The 19,398-nt window shown below is 44.0% G+C and overlaps 1 protein-coding gene across 2 annotated transcripts in view; it reads right to left on the reverse strand.

The window, feature by feature from the left end:
* Nucleotides 1-19,398, reverse strand: part of PLCB1 (phospholipase C beta 1) — an 815,168-nt gene that overhangs the window by 38,645 nt on the left and 757,125 nt on the right. For both annotated transcript variants that reach the window (XM_089680621.1, XM_089680620.1), the window contains exon 11: nucleotides 2,788-2,945. In XM_089680621.1, coding sequence (XP_089536747.1) covers nucleotides 2,788-2,945 — 158 coding nt within the window. The remainder of the gene's footprint in view (nucleotides 1-2,787; nucleotides 2,946-19,398) is intronic.

Below are 19,398 nucleotides of genomic sequence, written 5' to 3' on the forward strand. Positions count from 1 at the left end.
TAGATGTGTACCACTCACTTGTGCTCCTATAGGGCTGTATTATATGAGTCTATATAGACATTACTGGGGTTCTATTCCTCCCTATATATTAACATTTTTTTACCCACATTGCCTTGTCTAGGCTAAGGGTTATGTCTCTTCTATATGGTGACCATATTAGCCATTTTGCATAACATGTCATAATATATACCTAGTGGTACAATTTTTTGACATACCTCCTACTGGTAGTGTAACCAATGTGGTGGTGCTGCAAATGCTTTAGACAGGATTTAGTCATTTTCTATGCAGCACATTCATATCTAGACCAGTCTTGATGTGGTTTTTATGTGGTTTTAGGTCTGAGAGTATTATCTCATACTGAGGTGTCGGTGAACCGGGGTAATTACCCTAGTGTCTACTATTAATGTTTAACTACCTGCCGACCGCAGATAGCCGAATGACGGCTGAACTGCGGCCGGCCAGTTCTGAGTGGACGTCATATGACGTCCTCCCAGAACGCGCTCTCCTGCGCGCCCCAGGGGGCGCGCACCCGGCGATCTCCGTGATCGCTGTGTCCTACGGACACAGCTGATCACGTGATGTGGTAAAAGGCCAATCACAGCGGCCTTTTACCTCTTGATCAGCCGTGTCCAATGACACGCTGATCAGAGGGAAATGCAAGTGCCGGTTCTCGGCTGCACTTTCCTCACGCTGTCAGATCGTGAGGAAAGTACTGCCGAGAACCGGCAGTTGTCAGAGCGGGGATCGGCACCGATCATCAGGGCACTGATGATCAGTGCCCTGATGATCGGTGCCCAGCAGTGCCACCCGCAAGTTCCGCCCACCTGTGCCCAGCAGTGCGCCCAGTAGCTCCGCCCACCTGTGCCCAGCAGATCACCCACCTGTGCCCAGCAATGCACCCACCTGTGCCACTCTGCAGTGTCACACACCTGTGCCCAGAAGTGCCACCTACCTGTGCCCAGCAGTGCCACCCACCTGTGCCCACCCACCTGTGCCCACCAGTGCCACCCACCTGTGCCCACCCACCAGTGCTGCCCACCAGTGCCACCCACCAGTGCAGCCCAGCAGTGCTGCCAGTCAGTGCCACCAGTCAGTGCCCAGGGGATGTGCCAGTCAGTGCCGCCAGTCAGTGCCCAGCAGTGATGCCAGTCAGTGCCGTCTATCGTACCCATCATCAGTGTCACCTATCAGTGCCGCCTATCAGTGCTGCATATTAGTGCCGCCTATCCGTGACACCTCATTAGTGCTGTCTATCAGTGCCGCCTATCCGTGCCACCTCATTAGTACTGCCTATCAGTGCCCTTTAGTGCTGCCTATCAGTGCCCATCAGTGCCGCCTATCAGTGCCCATCAGTGCTGCCTCATCAACGCACATCAGTGAAGGAGAAAAAATACCTGTTTGAAAAATTTTATAATAGAAAAAAAGAAACTTTTTTTTTCAAACTTTTTGCATTTTTTTTTTTATAGCGCAAAAAGTAAAGCGCCCAGTGGCGATTAAATACCACCAAAAGAAAGCTCTATTTGTGAGAAAAAAATGATCAAAATTTTATATGGGTACAATGTTGCATGACCGCGCAATTGTCAATCAAAGTGCGGCAGCGCTGAAAGCTGAAAATTGGCCTGGTAAATAAGGGGGTATAAGTGCCTGGTAGGCAAGTGGTTAATAAAGCATAATTTTTTGGAAATTTTTCTGAGTATCGCATTCTGTCCAAAATGCAGCCGCTTTCCTGTGAATCTCTTTCCACAACTTCTTTTTTTGTCTGCATATTTTTGGCTACTGGATGGAAGCCATTTATTGGGTGATACAGTAAATATTTATATGAACCTCTAACCCCTATTATTCATTATTCGTGCCTAAGAAATGACACCCTGCTGCTTGGTGACGCTACCTTTTCTGGGGGACGCTACCTTTTCATTTTCAAGAAGTGATGAAGCCTTTATGGTTTCTCCATGCCACTTGGGGCCTCTTATTTAACTAGTCCCGCTCCCCTTAGATTGTGGCTCATGTTCTAGTGAGGTTTCAAGACAAAACACAAGTATGGCAAAAACATTATCTTTCCCTGAACGGGAGGGCAAATTTGATCAAAATAATTTTCATGCCACAATTACTTTACTTTCTCCATAATTCATCAGTTATTATCCCTCTAAGAATATTTAGAGCTATCAACACATTATTTAGGGAACCATTATGGATGCTGCAACCACCTAAGATAGGATTAGGGCAGCTACAGTGCCCAAAAGGTGCAAGTGGGATAAACCTACCATACCCTTGGATTGAAAAAAAACGTTGCCTATGAATGATCCATTGAACTGATTTTCATACAGTATGTATTGAGTACTGTCCGCAGATACTTTTTTTATTTGCACTAACATACAATTTTGAGGACACGCTTTCTGGGAATGTCCCCTTCTTCAAGTTCTAAGCAGTGCTACTGCTTGGACCTTGAAGAAGGGCACATTCCCAGAAAGCTTGTCCTCAAAATTGTATGTTAGTGCAAATAAAAAAGTATCACGGACAGTACTCAATTGTTTCTGTCGCAAATGCACTAATACGGCTACAATCAACACATACAGTATGTGAAACACATAATGGGGATCACCCAAAATCCCAGCTGGATTAATGTGAGAAGGATAATTTCCTGGTTTGTAAACTCATTCATTCTGCATGAATTCAACACACAACGATGGAAAGCACAGCTTGTCCAGATCGCAGTTGGACCAATAAAGCACGGCGCAAACTGGTGTTTCTATATAAATCCTGTACAATAATAGTAATAATAATATATACCTTAAATAATATTTCAGTAGTCATGGTGAAGCCATGAGTAATGACTGGCTCCTCCTCTGCGGTTCTGCCCTTCCAGCAGTCCAGTTCAACACAGCGGCAGCCAGCCAGAAGCACTTGACGATACATCTCTACTGAGGAGTTCCCAGCCAGCTGCCCCGCTGTAACACATCAAGGAAAATGCAGAATATTATTGACAATACTGACTACATTTCTTTTAAAAATACAGTCTGAAAGACATGCTGGTAGGTTTAGTTAGCTCAGGTATAAATTGGCCCTAGTATATAGCATGTATATGTATGCATGTGAGCAGGGGTGGACTGACAACTCATAGGGCCCCCGGGCAATAGGGGATCATGGGGCCCCTGTATCCTTGCCCAAACTCAAAAAAGCCTATGAAAAAGGTACCAGGGACATCTCATGGGGCCCCCTACTGACCCCGAGCCCTCGGGCAGTCCCCGAGTTTCCAAATGGTCAGTCCGCCCCTGCATGTGAGATAGGAACCTTAGATTGTAAACTCCTAGAGAGCAGATGTGAAATGACCAAAAAACTACAAATACATCTCAGCTTACATGTCCTTTTTTAATATTGATTTGAAACATTGGGCAAAATTGGTTCCCTCTAGATAGAAATGTCACTTTGCAGTCAATGTTAGATTTTTTTTAAAAAATAGAAATTTAATTACATAAATATATAAAAATATCTCACGCATTTCATATATTCAAAATCCTGTCTTGTTTTGTTTTCTCACAACTCAAAACATAGAGGATATTTTGAATATATGAAATGTATGAGATGTTTTTATATATTTCTATATATTTTATATATTTTTAATAAAATTTCTATTTAAAATTTTTTTTTATTTTATGTAAGTCAGTGGTGGTACCATGAAAGTGCGTTTTTGCCTCAAAATCTATTTTCTATATGAATAGCTTTTGTGACGTGGGTACCCATTAATTTTGAATACCCTCTTTAGCCCTTTTGTGACTAAACGGTTAGCACAGTGGCTAATTGGTTAGCACTTCCGCCTGGCAGCACTAAGGTCATTGGTTCAAATCCCAGCCACAGCACCACCTGCCTGGAGTTTACATTTTCTCCCTGTTCCTGCGTGGGTTTCCTCCGGGTGCTCCAGTTTCCTCCCACAATCCAAAGACATGCTGGTAGGTGAATTGGCTCCTGTCTAAATTAGCCCCTAGTATATGAATGTAAGTTAGGGACAGGGACGGACTGTCCATTTGGAAACTCGGGCACTGCCCGAGGGCCCAGGGTCAGTAGGGGGCCCCATAAGATGCCCCTGGTACCTTTTTCATAGGCGTTTTTTAGTTTGGGCAAGGACACAGGGGCCCCATGATCCCCTATTGCCAAGGGGCCATGAGTTGTCAGTCCGCCCCTGGTTATGGACCTTAGATTGTGCACCCCTTGAGGGTTAGGGACTGATGTGAATGTACAATATATATGTAAAGTGCTGTGTAAATTGACGGTGCTATATAAGTACCTGAAATAATAATATTTGCAGTCAATGTTAATATAACGGTTTATTCAGTTTTATATGGACTCCCAATAAAAAAATCAGATATTTTCTTCTCTTTTATTTCGCTATACGTTATTATAAGTTTTTCTACTTATCTTCTACATGCACTTAATCACAGCAGTTCTAACACGCACAGATCTTTTAATAGTGCAAACTCCTCTTCTGGTGCCTGCCTAATCCTAACTGGACAATTATCCAACAGGATTATAGAGAAACATAACCAATTTAAAAACAACAATAGAAAACAAAATTTCATGGCAAAAAAATAGAAAAAATAGCGATGCCTTACAATATTTAAAGGGCAGTTGTACCAACTATTAATTTCTCAAAATATCAGACTTACGGATTTATGTCATGATAAAATTTCAGTGCTGGTCCAGCCAGGGGCAGACTGACAACTCATGGGGCCCCCGGACAATGGGGCCCCTGTGTCCTTGCCCAAACTCAAAAAAGCCTATGAAAAAGGTACCAGGGGCGTCTCATGGGGCCCCCTACTGACCCCGGGCCCTCGGGCAGTGCCCGAGTTTCCAAATGGTCAGTCCGCCCCTGGGTCCAGCTAACCTATCATGAGTTACAGGTCGACAAAAGCAGTTTATGTTTGCAAAATTGACAGGTTGAGTACATCCATTCCTATATTTTTGTGTAAGTGTACTTGTTTTTTTTATATTAAGTACTATTGACGTATAAAGCTGTTCATAACACTGCCCCAAACTACATCACCGACCTGATATCCATCTACCACCCAAAACACACTCTCCGCTCCTCATAAGACCTCCTACTCTCCAGTTCCCTGGTCTCCTCCTCCCATGCCCGACTCCAGGACTTCTCCAGGGCTTCCCCCATCGTCTGGAACTCACTACCCCAATCCATCAGACTGTCACCTACCTTCCTCACCCTTAGGCGCACCCTGAAAACCCACCTCTGCAGAGAAGCCTACCCCACCCTCACCTAATTGCTGATCTCCTCCGCTCTTCCCACCACTCCATCCCCCACAGCTATTTCCTCTTGTACCACTATCCCCTCCCTCCTAGATTGTAAGCTCCAAGGAGCAGGGCCCTCGAACCCCTCGTGTATTGTTTTGTATTGTTACTGTACTGTCTCGTGTACTGTCTCCCATTATAATGTGCAGCGCTGAGCAAACTGTTGGCGCTATATAAATACTGTATAATAATAATAATAAAAAATATTTAAAGGGTAGTTGTACCAACTATTCATTTCTGAAAATATCAGATTTATGGATTTATGTCATGATGAAATCTCAGTGCTGGTCCAGCTAACTTATCATGAGTTACAGGTCGACAGAAGCAGTTTATGTTTGCAAAAATGACAGGTTGAGTACATCCATTCCTATATTAATGTGTAAGTGTACTTGTTTTTTTTTTATATTAAGTACTATGTTGTCCATTTCATATGGAAAGTTCAATCCAGTTAAATATCTTTGTTCAGTTAACACTTCATTTATAAGTATATTGCACTCCATTCAAGGCTGCCTCCCCTTTGCTGACATGCTGCATAAAATATAAAAAAACAACACATGTAAGAAAAAGTTGTTTATAAAATATACTTCCCTTTCCCTCATCTTCCACCATCCTGCTGATGAGATCCTGTGGAATGCTACATACTCCAAATCTCACAAGAAGATACTGCAGCACAGTGCCAGAAAATCTGAGCTGCCCAACATTCCCCGGGATCTCGCTGGATGGAAGCTGGGCAAAAAGAAAGTAAAATATTCTACTTTTATCTCCCACAGGTGTTTATTTATGTAGAATTTCATAAAAGGGGCGGGGGTCACATTAGAAATCCGACTTTGCTATTTAGGTACAATGTCCTCTTTAAATAATGAGGCCCAGGCAGGGCAGGATCTGGCCTATATGACCTGGGGGTGCAGTAAAATAAGTCAGGGGGCATAATGTCAATAGTGTGACAGAGATGCGTGCTTCTGTACAAGTCACAACCCGGAAGCAACGTCTCACAGATAGTATAGAGGTGGTGAAGGAGTGAACAGGGAATGCTAGGATGTATCAAGCTCTCATTAGGATGAATAAACAGAACCTGTGGCCCTTATATCAGGTGTCCCTATCAGAGTCCCTGCTTACATCAGGGGTCCTCATCAGAGTTTCCCCCTACATCAGGGTTCCCCATCAGAATGCTCCTGTACATCAACTGTCCTCATCAGAGTTCCCCTTTACATCAACTGTCCTCATCAGAGTGCCCCTTACATCAACTGTCCTCATCAGAGTGCCCCTTACATCAGCTTTCCCCAACAGAGTGCCCCCTTACATCAACTGTGCCTAACAGAGTGCCTTCTTACATCAGCTTTCCCCAACAGAGTGTCCCCTTACATCAGATGACCCCAACAGAGTGCCCCCTTACATCAACTGTCCTCATCAGAGTGCCCCCTTACATCAACTGTACCTAACAGAGTGCCTCCTTACATCAACTTTCCCCAACAGAGTGCCCCCTTACATCAGATGACCCCAACAGAGTGCCCCCTTACATCAACTGTCCTCATCAGAGTGCCCCTTTACATCAACTGTCCTCATCAGAGTGCCCCTTACATCAAATGTACCCAACAGAGTGCCTCCTTACATCAACTGTCCCCATCAGAGTGCCCGCTTACATCAACTGCCCTTCTTAGAATTCCTCCCTACATCAATTGTCCCCATCAGAATATCCCCCTATCTCAAATGTCATCATCAGAGTCCTGCCTATATCAATTGTCCCCAACAGAGTATCCATTCACATCACAGGTCCCCATCAGAGCCTCCTTACATCAGCTGTCCTCACCAGAGTGCCCCCTACATCAACTGTACCCAACAGAGTGCCTCCTTACATCAGCTTCCCCCAACAGAGTCCCCCCTTACATCAACTGTACCTAACAGAGTCCCCCCTTACATCAACTGTACCTAACAGAGTGCCTCCTTACATCAGCTTCTCCCAACAAAGTGCCTCCTTACATTAGCTGTCCCCAACAGAGTGCCCCCTTACATCAACTGCCCTTCTTAGAATTCCCCCCTACATCAATTGTCCCCATCAGAATATCCCCCTATCTCAAATGTCATCATCAGAGTCCTGCCTATATCAATTGTCCCCAACAGAGTATCCATTCACATCACAGGTCCCCATCAGAGCCCCCTTACATCAACTGTCCCCACCACGTCTCATGGATTGGTAGATACACTGAGAGATGCACAACTAAAATCTGAGGGGGCGTACAGACCACACCAGCACTCCCCTAGATCCAGGCCTGTGCCCATGCTGTGTATTAATTCTGGCAGAGGGTCCTCACAATAATTATAACATATTTGGCACAAGTCAAATATTTCACACAATATTTTATTGCCTTCTGACACCTAACCAGCTGGAAAGACATATATTCAAAATGATGATCTCTGTGTAAAGTCTGTATAATGTGGGGCTTTTTTTCTCGGATAATAGGTGCAGTAACACCTTACCACATTTTGTCTCCGCCCCCTACCCACCTCCGAGGACCATCCCTTGGTTCCACCCTCTACCCACCTCCCAGTACTGCCCCTTTTAGAGAATAAAGAACCAAGTATCATTTTGTGAACTAAGTAGGTTGTTTGAAATTTGTTAATGATAACATGAAAAGCAGTAAAATAGATCCATTGATCCAGCAACAGCTCTCCCCCGAAGCAAAAATAGATGCCCCCAGCAACAATGGACCCCCACAGCAAAATACCACCCCAGCAGCACTAGATCTTGCAACAGCCAGCATCAATTGACTCTCCAGCAGTCAGCAACAATAGACCCCCCTCAACAGTAGATCCATTCCAACAACAATTGACCCCAAGCAACAATAGACCTCCCCAGATAAAACAGATTGCCACGCAAAAATAGATCCCACCCAGCAACAATAGATCCCCCAGTAAAAATAGATTGCCACACAAAAATAGATCCCATACAGCAACAATAGATCCCCCAGTACAAATAGATTGCCACACAAAAATAGATCCCATACAGCAACAATAGATCCCCCAGTACAAATAGATTGCCACACAAAAATAGATCCCACCCAGCAAAAATAGATTACCACACAAAAATAGATCCCACCCAGCAACAATAGACCTCTCCAGTAAAAATAGATGGCCACACAAAAAAAGATCCCACCCAGCAACAATAGGCCTCCCCAGTAAAAATAGATTGCCACACAAAAATAGATCCATCGATCCAGCAACAGCTCTCCCCCCACGCAAAAATAGATGCCCTCAGCAACAATGGACCCCCACAGCAAAATACCACCCCAGCAGCACTAGATCTTGCAACAGCCAGCATCAATTGACTCTCCAGCAGTCAGCAACAATAGACCCCTCCCTCAACAGTAGATCCCTTCCAACAACAATTGACCCCAAGCAACAATAGACCTCCCCAGATAAAATAGATTGCCACTTAAAAATAGATCCCACCCAGCAACACTAGATCCCCCAGTAAAAATAGATTGCCACACAAAAATATATCCCATACAGCAACAATAGATCCCCCAGTAAAAATAGATTGCCACACAAAAATATATCCCACCCAGCAACAATAGATCCCCCAGTAAAACTAGATTGCCACACAAAAAAAGATCCCACCCAGCGACAATAGACCTCCCCAGTAAAAATAGATTGCCACATAAAAATAGATCCCACCTAGCAACAATAGACCTCCCCAGTAAAAATAGATTGCCACACAAAAATAGATCCATCGATCCAGCAACAGCTCTCCCCCCACGCAAAAATAGATGCCCCCAGCAACAATGGACCCCCACAGCAAAATACCACCCCAGCAGCACTAGATCTTGCAACAGCCAGCATCAATTGACTCTCCAGCAGTCAGCAACAATAGACCCCTCCCTCAACAGTAGATCCCTTCCAACAACAATTGACCCCAAGCAATAATAGATCTCCCCAGTAAAAATAGATTGCCACACAAAAATAGATCCCACCCAGCAACAATAGACCTCCCCAGTAAAAATAGATTGCCACACAAAAATAGATCCCATACAGCAACAATAGACCTCCCCAGTAAAATTAGATTGCAACAAAAAATAGATCTGTCCTAGCAACAATAGATCTCCCAGCAGCTAGCATCAATAGACCCTTCAGCACACCCCAGGACCCCATGCCATTACATACATTCAGTGCTGGAGGTGCCAGAACTGCGTTCCCCAAGGTTCCCGCTGAAAAAAAGCCCTGGAATAACGATTTTCTAAACCAGGAAGCTGTGGCATTTGATTGCACTCCCAAGGATAACTTAACACATGTATGTAGCATCTTGGATGTAGCCTTTTCAGGTTGGAAGGACCTAAATTACACTCCCGTAGCATGGAGACCAAGCTGTCACTGACAGCTCCTTGTCTCACAGTAACAACCAGGAATGTTTTCTCATCATGTGATCACTGTGATAACCAATTACAGCGATCACTAGTGTTAGAACCCACCCGTGTACTGTTTCTCCTCTGTGAGTAAAGGGTACATTGTTTCCTTTTCTCCTCACTAGAAGAAAACTCTGTTTAAACAATAAATAAATAAATGTAGAGATCAAATATTTATATCAGGGCCTTATCTAGGTTAGTGTTAGGGTCAGTGCCTGTGTGTTTAGGCAGTATTGTGACGGGAGTGACTTTGGGTGGGGGGCCCATGGAACACAGCTCACTTTGGAGAGGTGGGGAGACCCCTGTCTCAGCTCCCCATATCCCTCTTATGTGTAAGTCACCCGGTGCCTGTTAGGGGTACAGGGTGATCTGTCCTAATATTGTGTGGGGGTTGTTGATTGTTTAATGTCATGTGGTTGCATCCCATTGTTCTATTGTGTGTCTGGCTTGGGAGCAAACTATTATGGGATGTATGTGTTTATGTGTATTAGCTTAGTGGGGGGTGTCTCCAGCAGCCCTCCCTCCTGATGGGACTGTCTGCTGGTGTGAAGTTTGAATACCTGTGTGTCTCTTGTTACTAAATTGCTAAGTAGATTGCCCCGCCCTGTGTCATTATGCACGGAGGGGGGATTGTGCCCTGAGTGTATATATCTTGTATCAAATAAACTAGTCTACCATCTGGATTACTTCAAGATTGGGGTCGTCTAGTCTTGTATGGTCAGCTGTGGTGTCTGTTTTCGGTGTTCGGACAGGGAAGCGGTAGTCTAACGGAAGTACCCAAGCGCAGTCTGGGGTCGGTTCCATTACATCATATATCAACCGACTTAAAATATACCCAAAGTCCAAATAAATGTCCCAAATCGTAAAAAACTGTGAAAAATTGTCACGATTTGGGACATTTATTTGGACTTTGGGTATATTTTAAGTCGGTTGATATATGATATTGGTACTTCAGGGGAAGGATTGTGATAAGACTTTAATGGGTATTATATTGTATTTTTTGTGTGCTGACTTATAGTTATTGTATTGGTTCCATTACATGTATTAAAAAAAAAGAACAAAAAAACCATAATGCATGTTATTGTTTCAGGGCCCTCGATGGGTATAAACCACAAGTAATGCATACATATGCACATCAGTAGTCAGAGATAAATTTTTTTTTAGTCATTTTTTGCAATGGCCTAAAAATATAAAGCTAAAGTTAAAAAAAAATATTGTATTACTATTTTTGGCCAGTTTTACTTTAAAAAATAAATAATTAAAAAAATCAAGGAGTTATCTATTAACATTTACGACCAAATAAAAGACTTTTTTTTTTTTTTCTTATAACTCACCTGGTGTGCCTCGAGATTTTGCATACTTTTAAAGGGCGCCATAACTTGAAAAAGTCTGAGAAACACTGATATATACAATTATTTCTGAATTGAATTTATCTGATGTATTGGTGAGCCCTGCATACCCTTGCCTGATATAGCAGATGTAAAGTGTTCCATGATGTTATTCATAGCTGTCTGCTAACAAAACACATCTACTTATGTGGATGGCCTCTCCAAATTAGACCAAGCATCCAGTTATGAACCTTATATGCAATCTAATTTTATTGTGCACCACATAGAACTCTAGATTGGAAATATTATCTGTTCCACTTTAAATTTTTATTGGATGTGTAAATATAAAAAGACAGAACACAGTTTCACAACAAGTCATAAAATAGAAAACACCTGTTCATATATTGATTGGAAGATAAAGAATTTTTTTTTATAACAACAGAAGGAGATTATTATTTCCTATTGTACGGTCATGTTTGTCTTGGAGGGTGTGCATGATAAATGTTACCTGTGGAAAACACCACAAGCTAGACAATTTAAAGCTGAACTCCAGGCAAACATATGAATACATACAGGGGAGCTGTTTATCTGCCACAGGATTGTGTATTGTATTTTTAAATGTGGGGTCAACATAAAAGCAAGGTCAAAAAGATGGAGGCATTGATTAAGAAACATAATTGGCCTTTTCTAAGAACATCTGTCCCAGTGGTCTCTAAACTGTGGCCCACGGGTCTCCAAATTGTGGCCCGTGGGTTTACTTGCTTTTATACGGCCATTGGGGAATTATTCCTCCCACTGATACAGGCACTTCCAAAGATAATAATAAGGCGCCATTCCTTCCGCTAACATTAATGATGGTACACTATTCCTTAAAAAAAGGAAAATATTGAGGCACCATTCCTTCCACTAACATCGATAATGGGGTACTATTCCTTTCATTAACTCCAATGATGAGGCACCATTCCTTCCACTAGCATTAACGATGGGGCACTATTCCTTTCATTAACACCAATGATGGGGCACCATTCCTTCCACTGTCAATAATGATGAGGCACCATACCTTACACTAACATTAATGATGGGGCCAGGGGCGGACTGACCATTTGAGCACTTGGGCACTGCCCGAGGGCCCGGGGTCAGTAGGGGACCCCATGAAATGTCACTGGTACCTTTTTATAGGCTTTTTTGGTAGTGCTTTGAGTGTGGGCAAGGACACAGGGGCCCCATGATCCCCTATTGCCCGGGGGCCCCATGAGTTGTCAGTCCGCCCCTGGATGGGGCACTATTCCTTCCAAAGACAACAATACTGAGGCACCATTCCTTCCACTAACATCGATAATGGGCACTATTCCTCCCACTGACAATAATGATGAGGCACCATTCCTTCCACTGACAATAATGATGAGGCACCATACCTTACACTAACATTAATGATGGGGCAAGGAGCGGACTGACCATTTGAGCACTTGGGCACTGCCCGAGGGCCCATTCCTTCCACTAACACCAATGACGGGGCAGTATTCCTCCCACTGACTCCAATTATGAGGCACCATTCCTTACACCAACATTAACGATGGGGCACTATTCCTTCCAAAGACAACAATATTGAGGCACCATTCCTTCCACTAACATCGATAATGGGGTACTATTCCTTTCACTAACATCAACGATATGGCACTATTCCTTCCACTGACAACAATGATGAGGCACCATTTCTTCCACTAGCATTAACGATGGGGCACTATTCCTTTCATTAACACCAATGATGGGACATTATTCCTCCAATGGACAATTATGATGAGGCACCATTCCTTCCATTAACACCATTGATGGGGCATTATTCCTCCCACTGACTCCAATGATGAGGCACCATTCCTTACACTAACATTAATGATGGGGCCAGGGGCGGACTGACCATTTGAGCACTTAGGCACTGCCCGAGGGCCCGGGGTCAGTAGGGGGCCCCAAGAAATGCTACTGGTACCTTTTTATAGGCTTTTTTGGTAGTGCTTTGAGTGTGGGCAAGGACACAGGGGCCCCATGATCCCCTATTGCCCGGGGGCCCCATGAGTTGTCAGTCCGCCCCTGGATGGGGCACTATTCCTTCCAAAGACAACAATACTGAGGCACCATTCCTTCCACTAACATCGATAATGGGCACTATTCCTCCCACTGACAATAATGATGAGGCACCATTCCTCCCACTGACTCCAATGATGAGGCACCATTCCTTCCACTAACACCAATAATGGGGCATTATTCCTTCCCACTGACAATAATGATGAGGCACCATTCCTCCCACTGACTCCAATGATGAGGCACCATTCCTTCCACTAACATCGATAATGGGCACTATTCCTCCCACTGACAATAATGATGAGGCACCATTCCTCCCACTGACTCCAATGATGAGGCACCATTCCTTCCACTAACACCAATAATGGGGCATTATTCATTCCCATTGACAATAATGATGAGGCACCATTCCTTCCACTAACACCAATGACGGGGCATTATTCCTCCCACTGACTCCAATGATGCAGCACCATTCCTTCCACTAACATTAACGATGGGGCACTATTCCTTCCAAAGACAACAATATTGAGGCACCATTCCTTCCACTAACATCGATAATGGGGTACTATTCCCTTCACTAACATCAACGATATGGCACTATTCCTTCCACTGACAACAATGATGAGGCACCATTCCTTCCACTAGCATTAACGATGGGGCACTATTCCTTTCATTAACACCAATGATGGGGCATTATTCCTCCCATGGACAATAATGATGAGGCACCATTCCTTCCATTAACACCATTGATGGGGCATTATTCCTCCCACTGGCTCCAATGATGAGGCACCATTTCTTACACTGACACCAACCATGTGGCACTATTCTTCCCAATGACACCAGTGAAACAGCGCTATTCCCACCACTGATACTAATAATGGGGCACTATTCATCCCACCAATACCAATAATGAGGCACCATTTCTCCTCCTACTAATCACAGGCACTATGTTATTTTCTTACCCCCACTGACAACCGAGCCTGAAGCATTATTTATTCCAGTGACATAGGACATTTTCTACTCCCACTGCCACAGTCCTGCCCCCTAAAGTCTGAATGACAGTAATCTGGACCTTTGCTTAGAAAGTTTGGAGACCCCTGATCCGTCCCCCCAATGAAAGTGCAAGTCCACCCAATGGTGCTCTTGGTATTCTGCATCTTCTTATAATATCAAAATATTAAGTTATATTATATGGCCCCTGTTTGGACTATATAATGTCCCACATCTTATTTGCCTTTCCTTGGAAATACAAATAATGGTTTGGCCCACTGGATCCTTCATATAATTAAAGGTGTGAACTGGTGAGTAACCCCTTTGGTACAAAATCAACAAACCTCTCTGTTTTATGGACTACGGCATAGTCCTTCAAACAGGTTGTTTTATGGGTCTCATGTTGATTTCTACCATGGACTCCAGACCCAGTGAGTAGAGGCTGATCCAGTGTTGGGGTATTATAGAAACTCTTTGGTTTCCAAAACCAGGTTATTAGGTCTCCGTGAATACATACCTATGAATGAAATTGCCCAAAGACAAATGCAATCCAAAGGCCCTAAATAAATTAATGAATCCATTATAAATACTCAAGTATTTAATCTAATGGACGGAAAACAATTGCCAACGAGTTTTCCAAGCAGGCTGAGAGACATGAGCAAATTCCTTATGATTCTGATTATTGATGATAGTAAGGAGGTATAGTAAGCTGGCACCATGGAAAACTTCCTATGGGAACATTGTTTAATAAGGGTCAGAAGAACATTCCTACATAATATCATGGAAACCCTGTTGTATGGGAACCATCCAGGCAGGATCAGACAAACCAAGGTCTGCTTATATAAGACATGCATTATGGGAATGGATCTATACCAGCAATGGGCAAACTACGGCCCGCGGGCCGTATACGGCCCGGCGGACCTTTTAATCCGGCCCGCGGAGCTAGGCTCCCGCAAGGCCAGTGGTCGGCAAGCCGCGGCTCTTTACAAATTTAGATGCGGCTCTCCTGTGTGCCGGGCGCCCGCTCCCCTCCCTCCTCTCCTCCTCTCCCCTCCCTCCTCTCCTCCTCTCCCCTCCTCTCCTCTCGGATGGCCGCCCCCCCTCTCGGATGGCCGCCCCCCTCCCTCCTCTCGGACGTCAGGACTCTGCAGCTGTCAGGATGTAGGCGGGGCAGCCAGGATGTAGGCGGGGCAGCGTGACGAACTCCTCTCACAGTCCTCCCTGAAGACCAGAACGGCGCGGGAATACGAGAGGAACGCGCGGACCAAAGGTAAGTGAATTGACACAGGGGGGGGACTTACTATATGGGGGATGAATTACTATATGGGGGACTTACTATATGGGGGATGAATTACTATATGGGGGACTTACTATATGGGGGACTTACTATATGGGGAATGAATTACTATATGGGGGACTTACTATATGGGGAATGAATTACTATATGGAGGACTTACTATATGGGGAATGAATTACTATATGGAGGACTTACTATATGGGGAATGAATTACTATATGGGGGACTTACTATATGGGGAATGAATTACTATATGGGGGACTTACTATATGGGGGATGAATTACTATATGGGGGATGAATTAATATGGGGGATGAATTAATATGGGGGATGAATTACTATGTGGGGGATGAATTACTATGTGGGGGATGAATTACTATGGGGGATGAATTACTATATGGGGGATGAATTACTATGGGGGATGAATTACTATAGGGGGGATGAATTACTATGGGGGACGAATTACTATATGGGGGACGAATTACTATATGGGGGACGAATTACTATATGGGGGATGAATTACTATGGGGGATGAATTACTATATGGGGGATGAATTACTATGGGGGATGAATTACTATATGGGGGATGAATTACTATATGGGGGATTAATTACTATGGGGGATTAATTACTATGCTTACTATGGGGGAATATTACTATACTTACTATGGATGACACATACACATCATTCATCTACTCTTGGTCCGGCCCCCGGGTCCAATATATGAACCCATTGCGGCCCTCAAGTCAAAAAGTTTGCCCACCCCTGATCTATACTATCTATGCTTTTTATAAAGGGAGTGTATAGTGGATATATTTCTTCACTTACTGTCCTGGAGACCCAATGGGAAATGATGAAAAAACCTACCTAAAATGCAGGACATTTCTATCCAAGACAATTGTTACCTGAACATCTTTGGATGGATTCAATGGATGGCATATAATTGCCACTTGTTCTGGTGACAACTAAAAAATTTTGATGAATGGTGATGAATGTCCCCAGCGGGGACACGGACAATAATAAAAAATTACATACACTTTAATAGTTTGCCTTCCCTTTTTGAGCCAACAAGAGGAATATTAGGGCCTGTGTCAATGATATCAGTTTAATGTGCTTCTGATATCATTCATAAATCATTTATTTGAGTGGCATTTGACCTCCTTCTTGCTTTCATTTGTCCTGCTTCAAGTTTTTTCCCATAGACTTCTGGTACATAGGCTCTAATATCTCTGTATAGATGCAGAGATCAATAGCTCAAGGTGACATTTACTCCTTGCAGGGAATTATCCTTTATCAGATGGCTCAGCTAAACTGCTCAAAAAGAGATATGTACTCCTGTGTCTTTAGATAAACCATATTGCTTTGTGAATCCTTTTTCATATAAAGGGGTGGGTTTGGGTTGGTCCAAACCCAGAGGAAAGTTATTAGTGTCTGGCTAATCAGCTGCAGGAGGGAAACTCTCTGACCCTCAGCTGTACATACACAAGAGGGAGGGGCTGCTTGTGACATCATTGACTTAATATGCTTAGGTCATGAGCATCCCCGTCCCACAGCTACACGTACACAAAGAGTCGGGGATGCTCATGACATCATTTTACATATTAAGACCAGGGATACGTTCGGGTTTGATCTTAACAGGATGGAAGCTATCAGTGGCAACCTAATAAGCTGCAAGCATGGGATTCCCCTCCCCCAGTTGGGGGATTCCCTCCCGCGTACACAAAGGGGCAGGATGCTTGCCCCTTTGTGTAACTACAGATGCAAGGTGGGGTGCCCCCCAATCCTCAGCTGATTAGCATGGTACCTACAGCTTCCTTTTGGGTTGGTATTGAACTTAAGCTCACCCAAGTCCTAATATGGTCAATGATGTCACAAGTCTCCCTGCCCTTTTGTGTTCGTGCATCTGCAGGACAGGGGGAACCCCTGCCCACCCGCCCACCCTCTCTGCTTCCCCTCACCTGCAGCTGTTTGGCCTAGCATTGATAGCTTCCTTCTTGGTTCAGACCACAGCTAAGCTCATCCCTTTATATGACAAAGGATTCACAAAGCACTATGGTTTATCTAAAGACACATGAGAAACAAATACATAAAATATTTATTTGAAAAAGAAAATACCTAAAGGACAAATTTCACATTGCTTGCTTTCTTGTTTTTAATGATAAAGAAAAAAGATATTGTTTTGCCCAGTTTGTTAGTGTTCTTGAAACCAGGATCTTAAAATATATCTAAAACCAAAAGCAAAATTGTAACTTACCAATCTTTTCTAGAAGCTGGAAATCACATTATTAGGTATGGATATTTTTGCATAGTTACATTGGTCGTGCTTGGAGTAACGTAACTATGAATATACCATACCTGTGGGATCTTTCTAGAAGCTGGAAATCACATTAGTAGACACAGCTACTCCAGTGATCTCATGTACATGAAACTGTGGGACAGTAAACCCTCTCTGCCTGCAGCTGTTTGGCCTGGAGCTGATAGCTTCCTTCTGGGTTCAGATCAAACCCAAGCTCATCTCTTTATGTGACAAAGGCTTCACAAAGCACTATGGTTTATCTAAAGACACAGGAGTAAATATATAAAATATTTATTTGAAATAAAAAGAAAAAACTCAAAGGGCATATTGCTAATTGCTTGTTATTTTGTCTTGCCCAATTGCTCGCTGTTCTGGGAACTAGCATCTTGAAACATATCTAAACCCAGAAACAAAAATATAATTTACCAATTCTTAAAAGCTTAATTCCAGATATAGATATGTTTACATACTGTACATCCATACCTATGGGCAGTGCCAGGACAAGGTCATCCAGCACCCAAGGCAGAGATGCCAAACTGCACCCCCTCCCCTTCTTTATTAGTGACAGCAGCATCACTACGCCTATCAGCCCAGTGCTGAAAGCAGCCAGGAGAAAGCAGGATGGAGGTGCAGGCTATGTTCTCTCCCTTCTTCTTCCTGCCAGCGCAACAATCCTGTATTCCTGTACCTAGATTGTAAGCTCGAAAGAGCAGGGCCCTCAATCCCCTCATGTTTTGCATTGTATTGGTATTGTTCTGTCACATGTTCTGTCCCCCTTTGTAATGTACAGTGCTGAGCGAACTATCGGCGCTTTATAAATACTGTGTTATAATAAATATTAATTCCTGTACACACAGATGCAGACTTCTTAATACAGGAGTGCTGCTCTGGCATGAATAGGAAGGCGGAGGGAAAACAACCCGCACCTCCTCCCTACTCTCTCCTGGCCACTTCCAGCACTGTGCTGACAGGAGTGTTGATACTGCTGTCACTACTCCTGTCAGTCTTGTATCAAAATGAGTTCACAACATGGCACCCCCATCCCTACAGTAAACTGCTGCGCCCAGGCCACCCGTCCCTCCTGCCCACTCCTTGTCCAGTCCATACCTATGGGATCCTTCTAAAAGCTGGAAATCATTGTAATAGACACCCCTACTCACGTGATCTCATGTACATGCAGTAGCGAGACAGGAAACCCCCCTGTTTGGCCTGGCACTGATAGCTTCCTTCTGGGTTCGGCTCAAACCCAAGCTCATCTCTTTGTGACAAAGGATTCACAAAGCACCATGGTTTATCTTAAAGAGGAGTTCCACTCAAAAGCGGATGTGCTGCTCATTTGCCTCCTCCCCCCATCACTACCATATTTGGCACCTTTTGGGGGGGAGCGGGTACCTGGTTTTGACAGATACCCGCTTCCACTTTCACATTCACCCCCCTCCTTGCTTTCACAGGTCCCAGGAGACTGCTGGACCAATCAGGAAGCGCGGCACGACTCGGGCATGCACAGTGGGTACCAGGCTGTGAAACCGCAAGCTGTCACAGCCTGGTACCCACAGTAGAGATGCCAGCGCCGTGGAGGACAGAAGGAGAGAAGGGACTGCACTGGTGAGTACAACGCTGGACCCCGGGACAGGTAAGTGGGTGTTTATTAAAAATCAGCAGCAACAGTTTTTGTAGTTGCTGACTTTTAATAAACACAAAAACGGCTGGAGTAAGGTAAA

This window comes from Staurois parvus, unplaced genomic scaffold (assembly GCF_062004578.1).
Source record: "Staurois parvus isolate SC_StPar_1 unplaced genomic scaffold, SC_StPar_1.0 ptg000248l, whole genome shotgun sequence".
NCBI classification, from domain to species: domain Eukaryota; kingdom Metazoa; phylum Chordata; class Amphibia; order Anura; family Ranidae; genus Staurois; species Staurois parvus.